Source organism: Mizuhopecten yessoensis, unplaced genomic scaffold, assembly GCF_002113885.1.
Source record: "Mizuhopecten yessoensis strain PY_sf001 unplaced genomic scaffold, ASM211388v2 scaffold1379, whole genome shotgun sequence".
Taxonomy (NCBI): domain Eukaryota; kingdom Metazoa; phylum Mollusca; class Bivalvia; order Pectinida; family Pectinidae; genus Mizuhopecten; species Mizuhopecten yessoensis.
The window spans coordinates 2,349,438-2,367,802 of NW_018404017.1; the positions used below are offsets into that span (position 1 = coordinate 2,349,438).

At 35.9% G+C, this 18,365-nt stretch overlaps 1 protein-coding gene across 1 annotated transcript; it reads right to left on the reverse strand.

Moving 5' to 3' along the window:
* Window positions 1-953: 953 nt before the first annotated feature.
* On the reverse strand, window positions 954-18,030 carry LOC110461110. The gene is made up of 5 exons (XM_021514417.1): window positions 17,843-18,030; window positions 11,289-11,570; window positions 10,870-11,043; window positions 5,079-5,102; window positions 954-2,146 (listed from the first exon to the last, which is right to left on the reverse strand). Exons 1-5 carry the CDS (start codon window positions 17,931-17,933, stop codon window positions 2,088-2,090), a joined length of 630 nt encoding a protein of 209 aa, XP_021370092.1. The 5' UTR covers window positions 17,934-18,030; the 3' UTR covers window positions 954-2,087.
* Between the last annotated feature and the right edge of the window lie 335 nt (window positions 18,031-18,365).

Sequence of the window (18,365 nt, forward strand, 5' to 3'; positions counted from 1 at the left end):
TTTATTTTTGCTCATTCTCCTCTTTAAAATAAGGCATGGTTCAAAAAGTTAGTCAGTAGAAAGTTTTGACTTTCCAAAAGTGCAGATCCTTAAGATATTATTTTGTTTGGCATTCTACATTTACAAACAAAACTTTCTAATTGGTGCTTTTTTCGTATCATATCTTGTGATAATTTCATGTAATTTGTCAAAAATATATTCTGGAAAGAACATCCATTAAAACTGAATTGTTATTGCGTGAATGAGGCAATAAACATATGAAAGAGGACTATTTGAAAATAATAAAAGCGTTTTTAGCATAGCAAAGAATTGGTTTTATTTAGTCTTATCAACATCTACGATTATTTGAGGACTTGGCTCTTTGTGTGTATTTTCATGCCTTTATTAATCCCGTTACTTCACTGAAATACCATGCTCAAGTTACCAAGTATAGTACTCGACCAGTTAACATTATCCTGACGACGGGTAAACCGATTGTTGTGCTTACTCTAAATGCTATCAATAACCATCTTAAGATTTTTTTTGAATATTTCGGTCTAGGGTTAGGGTTAGGGGTAGGTTCTAATCCCGACAGACAGAACCCGTTGTTAACCTCAAATAGGTGAACGAGGATATCAAAGGAGGTGTTATGAAGTATAAAAAAAATCGAGAACAGATATTAAAATAAAGATAGGATAGGACAAAACAAGTACCCAGCTGTCACAATGTCAAATCTGCTGCACCTATTGCAATAATGTGGTATCTTTGGTTGTTTCCGGGCGGAATGCTGCGCAGGATGTCCTCGACATGTTATTTCAGTGAGGTAAAACTTTAAAGTCGGCATCTGCTCCACGCAATTAGGAGGATAATACACCAACATTCCCTGTTTCCAACGATAGCTGTTGATAGGACGTTAAACCTAGACAACAGCATCAATTATTTGTGGGTCGCAATGATTCACTCCGACGAAAATGATAAGTTCCATTACTTTATTAAGTTAAGCCTTACAGCATGTATACAAAGATCAGATACGTGTTATGGTATATGGAGCACTGAACTCAGTGCGGTGAAGAATGGACGACAGTTAATATTTTCTCAAATTGGTAACATCACATACACAATCGTCTACTATATTCAATAATTGATACGTTTAAAGCTGTACTGTTTTACATACCGAAACTTCTTTCTGGTAATACATTTCTCTTTATCTCACTTTAGTATAATCCTAATAGGGCACACTCGAATGTATATATCTCAACATAGTGCCGATAACCCTATCACACTACATACAAAATTACAATATTTAAAATATCTAGTGAATGAAAACAAATACTGATTAATCAAAAGTAAAACATAACAATTAACACAGTATTGAGTTGAAAATATATCACCTAAACCAACACTACAACGCCTATATCGACATAGCTTATCCAATAGAAAACATATATCTGTTTGATAATTTAACCGTTTTCAAAATAGAGTTATAAAATATTCATAATTTAGTATACGAAATTTGCTTGTAGGTGCAATTATTAAAGGACATCCTCCCAGCTCGTAATAAACCATGACATTGAATGTTGACCATTTAACGTGTGATATCTGTTTTTATAAAATTCAATGTGTATTTTTTAAATATGTAAATTTGTACTTACACCTCAGAAAGCATGTCATGTATAAATTGTAAAATCTTGTGTATAATAAAAATCGATCTATGATATATTTGAACTAAACGCAGTAATTTACAAATTTCAAATGAATCTGGAACTATATCAATTGAAACTTACAATATGCTATTAAGACCTGGAAAAGTGATATGTACAATTCTCCAATCTGTCCTGTTTTACAGCAGAAAACCCATAACAGTTCATATGGAAGCTACCTTAAGAGGAATTTTTTTGTTCAATACAAAGCATTGATGCACTTTCTGTATTAACCACCACCTGGTGAAAGACCAGTATTAGAAAAATTCAGCGTAAACATACAAAACCATAAACGGGTAAACAGAACGCTCTGTTTAATGTTGATGGCAGAATGAAACGTGTCTCGGGAGTGTGCTAATGTAGTCACCGTGAACACCTATGTCAATCCACGTGGCCAGAACCTCCATGTCATACCATATGACCAAGAACGACAGTCAGTAAAAATGTGACCAGCAGCTTTGACATCCCTACAAAGAAAAAGAATATAACAATTAAGGATCAACAATCCCTCTAGAAATTGTTTGTCAGCCTTAATTTCAACCCTCTGATAAGTCGTATTTAAACCGTTACTGAAAACATCATCACATTATGTTTACTCTATATGTACCTCAGTAAGATTTATGTATATATACACATGAAAATCTGCTGCTGAGGAATGAAATGTTGTTTTAAAAATCATCACTTAAATCATAGCAAAACATCACAAATAGGAAACTGAAGGCTAAGTGACCTAGAATGAACTTTTAGGGATGTGCCTTTTTCACAATATTCGGTGATGTTATAAATGACCTGGACATGTTAAAAAACACTGCCGATGAAAAGTGCTACAGTGTTTTTAATATGTATATCTTTTTATTATTACAATAGATTTTACAAAAGGACACACACATATATATATATAGTTGACACGATAACAGACTATTGATGTTGCGTTAATATATCAGTGACATAGCAGTTCCCAAACCTACACCCGTTTTTGTTTGAAGCTATAATAATGCTTCAAGTTCCTCAGGGCCTGGCTAAATGCACATAAAATAGATAATGGGAATTAATCATATCAAATTAATTCCGGTTATCTTATGAGGACCGTTATTCTAGTCGAAAGTCTCAGAATTTGTATAGGAGTTACCTCCCTTGGACCTTTTCGTCTACTTTGCTCCTTGAGAAATCTTCAGCTTTGGAGATAGGAACTAGTAGCCATACATTTAAAGCAAAGGATTGGATTGTTCATAATTTACTGTTTACTTTTCCAAATCCCACCCTTCCCATCCCATCACATATATTTTTGATCCTGTCAAGTTTGGTTTCCAGTTTCTGCTGTTGTTTTTCTGATTATATGTTTCAGTCGGAGACTATGACAACCCGTTCTCGCTTCGTCATGGCTTCATCTACCTAGACCTAATGCAGGGCAGGTTTTCACTTGAGACAACAGAATGCGGTCTCTCTCAATTTAATTTTGAATATACCAAACAGCTTTTATTATTGGAATTTTCTGTTCCCAGTTTCCTTTTAATTCTAGCTGTTGAAGCCATGGCCAATACTAGCCAATTTCTAGAAAATAATAAATTTACTTTAACTTCATTTCATTGTGTTTGTCTTCTATATGATAATATTCCAGTTTGTTGCATTCAATAGGGTCGCACAAGTTAATTGACATGTTTTTATGTCAGTTACTAAATTTTATGAAGACATCAGTCTCAATGCTTTGTTAAAGACTAGGTAAACGTCACTATGTACCAGTCGAACAGCTTCATTATATCCCAATCACATGATTGATTTCTGCTGTTTTATTGATTATCTTCGATCTTTTCTTTGGGCTCAAAAATGTGGTGACTATATCATTTTGTTAAACCATAAGTAATGCATGTACTCCGTTTTGTGTTTAATACAAGAAGTTTTTTTTAAAGAAAATCTGAGCCATCCTTGAGGACTGTTTGAGAGAAAAGTCAAATAACTATCGAAAGAAGCGGAATAACGAAGGGGTCGGTGCTGAGGCTTAGCTGTAATATAACCGAGGAATGTAAATCATTGTATTCCTACACATCAGGACGATAGTACGAACACTGGATAACCTCTCTATGCCATATGTGTTTATTTTTGTCACGTCAACAAGCATTGTCCTCCCTTATATGTCATTCGGTAACGTTGTATTGAGCATTTTATACCTGAGGCGTATATTTGCATCAGTTCGGCGCTATCACAAGGAGACAAACACGAACATATCGCAGCCTCCCAAAACTCCCATGCACACACTACACGCAAGCATCTTGCGCACAGAGGAGGCCGTCCTTAAATGACCATAGCTGTTGATGGGTAATAAACAATACTAAACCAAACCAAACATATATTTGCTTTGTTCAGGGTTTAACGTCTTTGAAACAGCTTGAGACATGTGAGGGGTTTCCTATGGAGAACCCGCTGAAAATAAAGATCTATAAATAAATGATCTCAAGTGTTGCAAGTGTGTAGTAGATATATATTAGTCTTTTAAAATTCCTTTTACACGGTAAACCCGTGCAGGGTTCGGGGAAAGAATAGCCCTGCTTATCCCACTGCATGATCGTAAGAGGCGACTACTGTAGTGGCCCCTGCAGAGTCGGGGTGGTTTCTTTCTTGTCTTCTATAAAGAGGACAAAATCGATCTGCTGCCCCGATTGCAACACTTGAGATCTTTTTCGTTTCCTATCTTTCCTGTCTTCTTTCTTTTCTATGTAATTTATGTTTCAAGCGGTGTCTCCGTAGGCACCCGTCTTCATATGACCCTAGCTGTTGCGATGACGTTAAACACTAACAAACATATCTAAGACAGCAAATTATGGTGGGGACACCACCGGAGTTACTCTATAAGATAACATGCAGTTAAATACAGCAAGCCTTATTCTTTCCCCGAACCTGCAGCGGGTTATTTATAGCGGCTATGTAGAATAAGTATGTTATATGCCCACATCATCAAGTGTAATCTATGGTAAAGCAAACAGTTCATATAGCATGTCGGTTAGTGACATGACCAGGTGAAAGATAGGGGAATTAATGTGCCTGCTGTATCCAACTCCATTTTGTAAGAGGCGAATAATGCCCTAACCCCTGCTCATAGGAAACATGATTGGCTAAGTCTGTAAGCCTCTATATCAACAATAAAATGCTTACATAAGACAATCCTTGAGCTTATTTTGTAAACATGAGTTCCGTTTTCGAGCCTACTACTTACCTACCGGTCTACTGGTCATATGAATACTATTGTGACCAGTATGTCAGTACCATTACTAGAGGATCCTGTAATTAGGGCCTCGTTATACAGGTATACTGGTCATAGGAATACTATGATACTAGTATGACCAGTAGGTCAGTACCGTTACTACGAGATTCTGTAATTAGGGCCTCGTTATACAAGATGCTTACCTGCTCGTAAATTAGACTCCGAACCTGTAATAGATAAAATAAAAATAAAAAAATAACTTGGACACATATTTAACAAAGATCAGATATTATTTAGAAACTATAGAAACTATCAATTATGTAGGTGATGATATAGAAGTTATTATTATATAAGTGATTAAACAGGAGTTATTAACTATGTACATTACTATACAAAAAGTATTAATAATGTAGTGGTGATTCTCCAGAAACGATTCCTTATGTAGGTAATTATAGAGTAACTAATACGGAACAGGTGATTATACAGAAACTATTACAGACTGAAGCAGCTTATATAGAAGTTATGTAGCACAAATGTAGAAATATTGATGAATTTTCTTCATTATATCATTTTCAAAATTCATAACGTACCATTTACTACGTATTCAGTCACTACGTACCATTTACTATGTATTCAGTCACTACGCACCATTTACCATGTATTCAGTCACTACGTACCAATTACTATGTGTTCAGTCACTACATACCATTTACTATGTGTTCAGTCACTACATACCATTTACTATGTATTTACTATGTGTTCAGTCACTACGCACCATTTCCTATGTGTTCAGTCACTACGCACCATTTACTATGTGTTCAGTCACGACGCGCCATTTACCATGCATTCAGTCACTACGTACCATTTACTACGTATTCAGTCACTACGTACCATTTACTATGTATTCAGTCACTACGTACCATTTACTATGTGTTCAGTCACTACGCACCATTTACTATGTGTTCAGTCACTACGCACCATTTACCATGCATTCAGTCACTACGTACCATTTACTATGTATTCAGTCACTACGTACCATTTACTATGTATTCAGTCACTACGTACCATTTACTATGTATTCAGTCACTACGTACCATTTACTATGTATTCAGTCACTACGTACCATTTACTATGTATTCAGTCACTACGTACCATTTACTATGTATTCAGTCACTACGTACCATTTACTATGTATTCAGTCACTACGTACCATTTACTATGTATTCAGTCACTACGTACCATTTACTATGTATTCAGTCACTACGTACCATTTACTATGTATTCAGTCACTACGTACCATTTACTATGTATTCAGTCACTACGTACCATTTACTATGTATTCAGTCACTACGTACCATTTACTATGTATTCAGTCACTACGTACCATTTACTATGTATTCAGTCACTACGTACCATTTACTATGTATTCAGTCACTACGTACCATTTACTATGTATTCAGTCACTACGTACCATTTACTATGTATTCAGTCACTACGTACCATTTACTATGTATTCAGTCACTACGTACCATTTACTATGTATTCAGTCACTACGTACCATTTACTATGTATTCAGTCACTACGTACCATTTACTATGTATTCAGTCACTACGTACCATTTACTATGTATTCAGTCACTACGTACCATTTACTATGTATTCAGTCACTACGTACCATTTACTATGTATTCAGTCACTACGTACCATTTACTATGTATTCAGTCACTACGTACCATTTACTATGTATTCAGTCACTACGTACCATTTACTATGTATTCAGTCACTACGTACCATTTACTATGTATTCAGTCACTACGTACCATTTACTATGTATTCAGTCACTACGTACCATTTACTATGTATTCAGTCACTACGTACCATTTACTATGTATTCAGTCACTACGTACCATTTACTATGTATTCAGTCACTACGTACCATTTACTATGTATTCAGTCACTACGTACCATTTACTATGTATTCAGTCACTACGTACCATTTACTATGTATTCAGTCACTACGTACCATTTACTATGTATTCAGTCACTACGTACCATTTACTATGTATTCAGTCACTACGTACCATTTACTATGTATTCAGTCACTACGTACCATTTACTATGTATTCAGTCACTACGTACCATTTACTATGTATTCAGTCACTACGTACCATTTACTATGTATTCAGTCACTACGTACCATTTACTATGTATTCAGTCACTACGTACCATTTACTATGTATTCAGTCACTACGTACCATTTACTATGTATTCAGTCACTACGTACCATTTACTATGTATTCAGTCACTACGTACCATTTACTATGTATTCAGTCACTACGTACCATTTACTATGTATTCAGTCACTACGTACCATTTACTATGTATTCAGTCACTACGTACCATTTACTATGTATTCAGTCACTACGTACCATTTACTATGTATTCAGTCACTACGTACCATTTACTATGTATTCAGTCACTACGTACCATTTACTATGTATTCAGTCACTACGTACCATTTACTATGTATTCAGTCACTACGTACCATTTACTATGTATTCAGTCACTACGTACCATTTACTATGTATTCAGTCACTACGTACCATTTACTATGTATTCAGTCACTACGTACCATTTACTATGTATTCAGTCACTACGTACCATTTACTATGTATTCAGTCACTACGTACCATTTACTATGTATTCAGTCACTACGTACCATTTACTATGTATTCAGTCACTACGTACCATTTACTATGTATTCAGTCACTACGTACCATTTACTATGTATTCAGTCACTACGTACCATTTACTATGTATTCAGTCACTACGTACCATTTACTATGTATTCAGTCACTACGTACCATTTACTATGTATTCAGTCACTACGTACCATTTACTATGTATTCAGTCACTACGTACCATTTACTATGTATTCAGTCACTACGTACCATTTACTATGTATTCAGTCACTACGTACCATTTACTATGTATTCAGTCACTACGTACCATTTACTATGTATTCAGTCACTACGTACCATTTACTATGTATTCAGTCACTACGTACCATTTACTATGTATTCAGTCACTACGTACCATTTACTATGTATTCAGTCACTACGTACCATTTACTATGTATTCAGTCACTACGTACCATTTACTATGTATTCAGTCACTACGTACCATTTACTATGTATTCAGTCACTACGTACCATTTACTATGTATTCAGTCACTACGTACCATTTACTATGTATTCAGTCACTACGTACCATTTACTATGTATTCAGTCACTACGTACCATTTACTATGTATTCAGTCACTACGTACCATTTACTATGTATTCAGTCACTACGTACCATTTACTATGTATTCAGTCACTACGTACCATTTACTATGTATTCAGTCACTACGTACCATTTACTATGTATTCAGTCACTACGTACCATTTACTATGTATTCAGTCACTACGTACCATTTACTATGTATTCAGTCACTACGTACCATTTACTATGTATTCAGTCACTACGTACCATTTACTATGTATTCAGTCACTACGTACCATTTACTATGTATTCAGTCACTACGTACCATTTACTATGTATTCAGTCACTACGTACCATTTACTATGTATTCAGTCACTACGTACCATTTACTATGTATTCAGTCACTACGTACCATTTACTATGTATTCAGTCACTACGTACCATTTACTATGTATTCAGTCACTACGTACCATTTACTATGTATTCAGTCACTACGTACCATTTACTATGTATTCAGTCACTACGTACCATTTACTATGTATTCAGTCACTACGTACCATTTACTATGTATTCAGTCACTACGTACCATTTACTATGTATTCAGTCACTACGTACCATTTACTATGTATTCAGTCACTACGTACCATTTACTATGTATTCAGTCACTACGTACCATTTACTATGTATTCAGTCACTACGTACCATTTACTATGTATTCAGTCACTACGTACCATTTACTATGTATTCAGTCACTACGTACCATTTACTATGTATTCAGTCACTACGTACCATTTACTATGTATTCAGTCACTACGTACCATTTACTATGTATTCAGTCACTACGTACCATTTACTATGTATTCAGTCACTACGTACCATTTACTATGTATTCAGTCACTACGTACCATTTACTATGTATTCAGTCACTACGTACCATTTACTATGTATTCAGTCACTACGTACCATTTACTATGTATTCAGTCACTACGTACCATTTACTATGTATTCAGTCACTACGTACCATTTACTATGTATTCAGTCACTACGTACCATTTACTATGTATTCAGTCACTACGTACCATTTACTATGTATTCAGTCACTACGTACCATTTACTATGTATTCAGTCACTACGTACCATTTACTATGTATTCAGTCACTACGTACCATTTACTATGTATTCAGTCACTACGTACCATTTACTATGTATTCAGTCACTACGTACCATTTACTATGTATTCAGTCACTACGTACCATTTACTATGTATTCAGTCACTACGTACCATTTACTATGTATTCAGTCACTACGTACCATTTACTATGTATTCAGTCACTACGTACCATTTACTATGTATTCAGTCACTACGTACCATTTACTATGTATTCAGTCACTACGTACCATTTACTATGTATTCAGTCACTACGTACCATTTACTATGTATTCAGTCACTACGTACCATTTACTATGTATTCAGTCACTACGTACCATTTACTATGTATTCAGTCACTACGTACCATTTACTATGTATTCAGTCACTACGTACCATTTACTATGTATTCAGTCACTACGTACCATTTACTATGTATTCAGTCACTACGTACCATTTACTATGTATTCAGTCACTACGTACCATTTACTATGTATTCAGTCACTACGTACCATTTACTATGTATTCAGTCACTACGTACCATTTACTATGTATTCAGTCACTACGTACCATTTACTATGTATTCAGTCACTACGTACCATTTACTATGTATTCAGTCACTACGTACCATTTACTATGTATTCAGTCACTACGTACCATTTACTATGTATTCAGTCACTACGTACCATTTACTATGTATTCAGTCACTACGTACCATTTACTATGTATTCAGTCACTACGTACCATTTACTATGTATTCAGTCACTACGTACCATTTACTATGTATTCAGTCACTACGTACCATTTACTATGTATTCAGTCACTACGTACCATTTACTATGTATTCAGTCACTACGTACCATTTACTATGTATTCAGTCACTACGTACCATTTACTATGTATTCAGTCACTACGTACCATTTACTATGTATTCAGTCACTACGTACCATTTACTATGTATTCAGTCACTACGTACCATTTACTATGTATTCAGTCACTACGTACCATTTACTATGTATTCAGTCACTACGTACCATTTACTATGTATTCAGTCACTACGTACCATTTACTATGTATTCAGTCACTACGTACCATTTACTATGTATTCAGTCACTACGTACCATTTACTATGTATTCAGTCACTACGTACCATTTACTATGTATTCAGTCACTACGTACCATTTACTATGTATTCAGTCACTACGTACCATTTACTATGTATTCAGTCACTACGTACCATTTACTATGTATTCAGTCACTACGTACCATTTACTATGTATTCAGTCACTACGTACCATTTACTATGTATTCAGTCACTACGTACCATTTACTATGTATTCAGTCACTACGTACCATTTACTATGTGTTCAGTCACTACGTACCATTTACTATGTATTCAGTCACTACGTACCATTTACTAGGTATTCAGTCACTATGTAGATTTACTATGTATTCAGTCACTACGTACCATTTACTATGTATTCAGTCATAACGTACCATTAACTAGGTATTCAGTCATTACGTACCATTTACTATGTATTCAGTCACTACGTACCATTTACTATGTATTCAGTCACTACGTACCATTTGGTTTGTATTCACACACATATCCTGTTAGTTCCATGGCGACCTGACAGAAATCGGTTGCCCAGCTCTTTTCCCCTGGATCCAAAAGTAGACAGCCTCTATCGCCAGAACTTAGGGGCTCATTCAAAGCGTATGCAGTGAAAGGGTTAACGATTGCAACTCCATTTATATCTGAAACAGTTTGTACGTTTTCAATTAAGGTATTCCATGCATAATAAACAATCATACGATCAACATGTAAGGAAAGGAGGAACCTGATTATCCACAAAACTCACATCGTTGGTAGCAAGAAAACATTGACCAATGGTATCTACGATAACATAAGGAGACGGTCGCGTACATGCTTTACCTCACAGAGCTGGATAACGGGATACATTAATTAACACTGTTTTCACCATGTATAATTGGTAACTCACCTCGCTCCCACGTGATTGCGGCTTCAGCGGTTTGTACTTTTCCTCCTATCCAGTAAAACGACACATTCGCTCTGTCGTTAGAATCCAGACTAGTAGCCCTCTGACTAATTTTGTTATTTGTTTCCGAGTTTCGGATTATAGCCAGTGTTCCATTCCTGGCCCGACACGCGGAGGCAGCGTCGTTCCAGGAGATTGAATCCTGTACCATGTGGTAGCATCGGTTGTTTTTAAATACCACTTGGTAGGGATCATTCGCTTTAACGTTAGCACACTTTGAATATCCTGAAAAATATAAAGATAGCATGATGTAGGAGTTCCATGTATAACTTTTATATTGTAAATGTGAGGTATGTAACTGGTATATTTTAAATGTTTGGTAAGTAAGTGGTATATTGTCTATCGTAAATGTGAGGTATGTAACTGGTATATTGTAAATGTTTGGTATGTAACTGGTATATTGTAAATGTTTGGTAAGTAAGTGGTATATTATATATCGTAAATGTGAGGTATGTAACTGGTATATTGTAAATGTTTGGTATGTAACTGGTATATTGTAAATGTTTGGTAAGTAAGTGGTATATTGTATATTGTAAATGTTCGGTATGTAACTGTTATGTTTTAAATGTTAGGTAAGTAAGTGGCATATTGTATATTGTAAATGTGAGGTATGTAACTGGTATAATGTAAATGTTAGGTAAGTAAGTGGCATATTGTAAATGTTTGGTAAGTAAGTGGTATATTGCATATTGTAAATGTGAGGTATGTAACTGGTATATTGTAAATGTTCGGTATGTAACTGGTATATTGTAAATGTTTGGTATGTAACTGGTATATTGCAAATGTTTGGTAAGTAAGTGGCATATTGTATATTGTAAATGTGAGGTATGTAACTGGTATATTGTAAATGTTTGGTAAGTAAGTGGTATATTGTATACCGTAAATGTGAGGTATGTAACTGTTATATTTCAAATGTTAGGTAAGTAAGTGGTATATCGTATATTGTAAATGTTCGGTATGTAACTGGTATATTGTAAATGTTCGGTATGTAACTGGTATATTGTAAATGTTTGGTAAGTAAGTGGTATATTGTGTATTGTAAATGTGAGGTATGTAACTGGTAGGTATATTGTATATTGTAAATGTGCGGTATGTTACTAGTATATTGTAAATGTTTGGTAAATAACTATAGATTGTGAGGTACGCAACTTATATATTGTAAATGCTTGGTAATTAACTGGTATATTGTATGTTGTAAATGTTCTCCCAGCGTACCGTTATCGCTATTTGGAGGGTCTGACTATGGCTGAACTTTCACTATAAACGTCAACCATAGAACCGTCACGAAGAAACGTCCCAGGCCTATGGTTTTGGACATTGACAGCGATTAGTTCGTCTTCATCACTTGGCGGGAAGCAGACTTCGTACGATTTGCGTACGCGCATATAGTCTGCGGTTAATTTATATAAATTAATACAATGCTGCATACTCTCAATACTTAAAGACGTTCATCTACCATTTATTTTCTTTCGAAGTTGTTGCCAAAAAAATAATTTGACAATTATAAAATTTGTAAAAAAAAAATGAAGTCATTTTTGAATATTAATGAGTGACTTTTTACATATGGGTAATGTCACTTCGCCAACCTTGTCAGCAGACACATGTGTGTATGTTATTCAAATCAGGTCACACTCCAGCTGTGTCTGACTGAGATTGTGGTAGAAACAGATCACACCACTCGTGGTTGTTGAGTATAGTATTTATTTCACTCTCGTTAGTTAATTTTCAAAAGTTACAGAAAGACACTTGCTAAATAGCTCATGTCTTTTGTAACTTTTGAAAATTAACTAACTCGAGTGAAATAAAAGCCATATTCAACAACCACTCTTTGTGTAACCTCTATGTATTATATATTGTAAATGCTAGGTATGTAATTAGTATATTGTAAATGTTAATATGTGACCAAAATATATCTGCTGCACCCATTGCGATATTTGGGATCCTTATATTTCTCTCTACTTCTAACTACCTTTACTTTTTCCTAGCGCCTTGCTTGGCATACCTCACCCTTGGGTTTAATAATGAACGTTTGGCCAGGTGAGGAAGGCAATGGGTTCTGTCCCCAGGCCGGTACATACCAAAGTCGTTTAAAATGTTAGTTGTTATTCCCTGCTTAACGTTCAGCATCAAGGGAAATCACAACTGGTTCACCCGTTGTCAGTATAATGTGACCGGGCGGAATGCTGTGCTGGGTGCGAAATGTCGGCATAACATCCGCGCTTTCATAAGGAATCAACATACCCTGTCTCCGGCATACATACACCCATTAATGCATACATAACACACACGGAGGCACGTCCTCAAAGATGACCTAAGCTGTTAATAGGACGTTAAACAAAATAAAACCAAACCAAACCATGTTAGGTATGTTACTGGTATATTGTAATGCTTGTAGTCGTCTGTTTGAACTGTTTGACATAGAGCTGCTATAACGTAGGGGTTTGGTATGAAAAAGGAATATTATATAATTACGGAAATCAGCTGTGATAGCTTTCCGTGTTGGAAATGTCGACCCTGCCTTTATGGACTCTTCGGTATGGTCTAAGCAGACTCCTTATTGATCAAATACAATGAAGGACGGATCGCTGTTTCCAACGAAAACTGATAAAAAGTAAACTAGCTATATTATAGACTGTGTATAATGGGACACGGAGCAGACTGTGTGTGTGGTATCAACATTGATAGCATGGACGACTTCGCGGATATATCGACCGAGGTTGTTGAATCATGTCTAAAAGGAACTGAGTCACCATATCCAGTCCTCGGAAGGTTAGCCAAGCAATATAGAGGGTACAAGTACCGGCCATGCTAAAGTGCGTTCTCGGATGTACTGAAGAGGTTCCCGTGTATACAATATTTAACTCATTCACCCCTACATTTTAAACAGGACTTGCCCAGTATTTGATTTTGTACGGTCCAAATGTGACTTTAGGGGTGAATGCGTTAAAATTGAAATACACAACGTAAGTTCAGTGACTATTATAAGTACAATGTGCCTCTCCTGTGTCTATCCCCTGTATCACATTACATAACTATTTAGTTTACAACCTTATTAGCTCAATACATTTAATCGTCTGTGATTAGTCAAAATCCCCCCCCCCCCCTTATATATATAAAAAAATACTTAAGGGTAGTGTTCGGAAAAAAATGGGCGGTTTTTGGCTATGATGCAGCAATTGACTGTATGTAGGTTGTACCAAGTCATGCAGGCTGTACCAGGCCATGCAGGCTGTACCAGGTCATGCTGAATCTTGAGCGTAGTTTGGATATGAATCTTGTGTAGGCACTTAGTTTAACAGCAGCATTTTTTAAGGTTTAAATAAAATCGATTAATAACTCAACCAGTGCGTTTTATGATGAAACATGCAAATGATACGAAATCAGATATGAATACGTTAAATGAATTAAATGTGAGGATTTATATGTTAGTTTTCGACTAGTTCCCGCTGACAATACGGTATGGAATGATTTCTTGGACTTGGGCAAGATTTAACACCGTTGAAGGATACAAGAAAAGTAAGACCAGTTGTTCCAGGAGAGTAAGCATCTTCCGCTTCCTCAGCGACATACGTTAAATCTAGGTCAAATCCAATATATGTTATGTCCATAAAGCGAGGACTGGAAAAGTGACAGCAAAACGACACTCATCAACAACATCGACCTACAGATCACAAAAAGAAATACCATATTTCCTTGTTAGATCATGATGGCGGCCATAACACTTGTCAGTAGTCTTCATCAATCTTGATTGTTTGAAACCCTGTGTTGTAACTTTGTTAGTCAGCAGTCGACATCTATAATATCATGATGAAGTCATCAAGTTATGAAATTATGCTATTTGCGCAAACTATTGAATATCGACCGAATCAAAAGCAACATGGATGTTACTGTCAAGAACGGGAAAGTTCATGATTGGAAGATCAGGATCTTACTGACATCTTAGTGACACTTGTACACTTCTTACTGGCAATATAAGTGACATGTGTACACTCCTAATTGACAATCTGAGTAACACTTGTACACTTCTTACTGAAAATATATAAGACACGTGTACACTTCTTACTGACAATATAAGTGACACGTGTACACGTTTTACTGACAATATAAGTAACACGTGTACACTTCTTACTGGCAATATAAGTGACACATAAACTTTTCTTACTGACAATATAAGTGACACGTGTACACTTCTTACTGACAATCTGCGTGACACTTGTACACTTCTTACTGACAATATAAGTGACACGTGTACACTTCTTACTGGAAATATAAGTAACACTTGTACACTTCTTACTGGCAATATAAGTGACACGTAAACTTTTCTTACTGACAATATAAGTGACACGTGTACACTTCTTACCGACAATATAAGTGACGCATGTACACTTCTTACTGACAATATAAGTGACACATAAACTCTTCTTACTGACAATATAAGTGACACGTGTACCCTTCTTACTGACAATATAAGTGACACGTGTAGACTTCTTACTGACAATATAAGTAACACGTGTACACTTCTTATTGACAATATAAGTGAGACGAGTACACTTCTTACCGACAATATAAGTGACGCGTGTAAACTTCTTACCGACAATCTGCGTGCCACGTGTACACTTCTTACTGACAATATAAGTAACACGTGTACACTTCTTATTGACAATATAAGTTAGACGTGTACACTTCTTACCGACAATATAAGTGACACGTGTACACTTCTTACTGACAATATAAGTAACACGTGTACACTTCTTATTGACAATATAAGTGAGACGTGTACACTTCTTACCGACAATATAAGTGACGCGTGTACACTTCTTACCGACAATCTGCGTGACACGTGTACACTTCTTACTGACAATATAAGTGACGCGTGTACACTTCTTACCGACAATATAAGTGACACGTGTACACTTCTTACTGGCAATATAAGTAACACTTGTTCACTTCTTACTGACAATATAAGTGACACGTGTACACTTCTTACCGACAATCTGCGTGACACGTGTACACTTCTTACTGACAATATAAGTAACACGTGTACACTTCTTACCGACAATCTGCATGACACGTGTACACTTCTTACTGACAATATAAGTGACTCGTGTACACTTCTTACTGGCAATATAAGTGACTCGTGAACACTTCTTACTGACAATATAAGTAACACGTGTACACTTCTTACTGACAATATAAGTGACGCGTGTCCACTTCTTACCGACAATATAAGTGACTCGTGTACACTTCTTACTGACAATATAAGTGACACGTGTACACTTCTTACTGGCAATATAAGTAACACTTGTTCACTTCTTACTGACAATATAAGTGACACGTGTACACTTCTTACTGCCAATATAAGTGACTCGTGTACACTTCTTACTGACAATATAAGTAACACGTGTACACTTCTTACTGACAATATAAGTAACACGTGTACACTTCTTACTGGCAATATAAGTAACACTTGTACATCTCTAATTCACAGCCAAGCTACAATTGTGCACATCGACCAGACGCTCTCAGTGACTCTACAATTTCAACTGACAATCCTAAGTAACACTTTTTATACGTCGTTCCAACAATCTCTCTGAGTTTCACTTTGCCCATTTCTGGCAATCGGTCTGAGTGGTATTTGTAGCTACATTCGAAAAATTTGTCGCTGAATGACGTTAGCCCTGGAATTTAGATAAATAAATTCAGTTGAAACCCCCTGTACCGCATATCATACGCGCAGCACTGTTGAACATTTCGTGTAGGGTTATGAATATGACTGTTTTGAAATAGAAAAAAATAGATACACGCGTATATTCTTTCAAATATATATTCAACTTTTGTAAAACATTAAACAATACTGCGACGTTAAATTGCCGTCGTGGGCATAGCTGCATGATAATTGCATACAATACCAGTATGTCCTATGAGTGTATCAAGTTTATGTCCCCAAAAACATATTGATGATTGGGTGCGCTGGGAAAACTTCCCGAGGGAGAGTTAATGCCGTCTCTGGTAACAGAAATGTAAATATTGATAAAATAGCGACAGGATAAGTGATGAATCATCATCGAGAGATATAAGGAAGAACGCTTGTAAGAAAGAGGAAAAGACGTATTTAAGGATACCGAGATTGATTCCCTCATATGATACGGTGCATTGCAACGAATATGCTGTATATTTTATAGAGACGGTTATTATTCGGTGGTACTATATCTTTGAAATAATGTTCCTAGCTATGAGTAAAACCTTTACCGTAATGTCTGTCCGCGTTCCAAATGTCAATAGCTAATTTAAACAACGATTTTGAAATAAAATGTCGACTATTTTTTTTAACCACAGACTTTTAGCATGTCACTACACAAATTCTGTTTCAAAGTAGAACGTTTAACAATCCTGTCTGTTTATCGTAGAGCGGATCATCGTTTGGGAATAAGACGGATCTACATATTGACCTCCGACAAGTACTACATGAACTAAAGGTAATTAATGACTATACCTACCCCGACAATTGACAGTAGAGGTAAACATGGCCAGTACAAGGACCAGTGATATGAGAACCATTGTTGACGCTTCCCTCAGCATGTGCTCCATGTCGATGTTCAAACACTGATTTTAATAATGAGACATACAACTTGATATCATACACAGTAAAGCATGTACGTAACGCCGAGTACTAAACTGATCGTCCGTCCGGTCATGTGGTTCACCCACAGCAGGCATGACGCACTATGGAGTAAACTACAATTAGTCAGAGTTTTGTGAATCAGATACTCAAGATCACGAACATTCACTTTCTAATAGTTTGCCCAAATTTAGATACTGCTATTTGCTGGTGACATGGCCCCAATGATTGTCTGATTATGTTTTCTGTTTCTAGAGCAACATGCAGTTTAAGCAAAACAAAACAAAAAACAAAACAACAAGTTTCTTTCCGGTAACCATACCAACCCTAATTTTTGTGCGTATTGAGTTTAGGTCGAATAAATAGATGTTGTTTCTTTCCCGTCACCCTACCTACCCTAA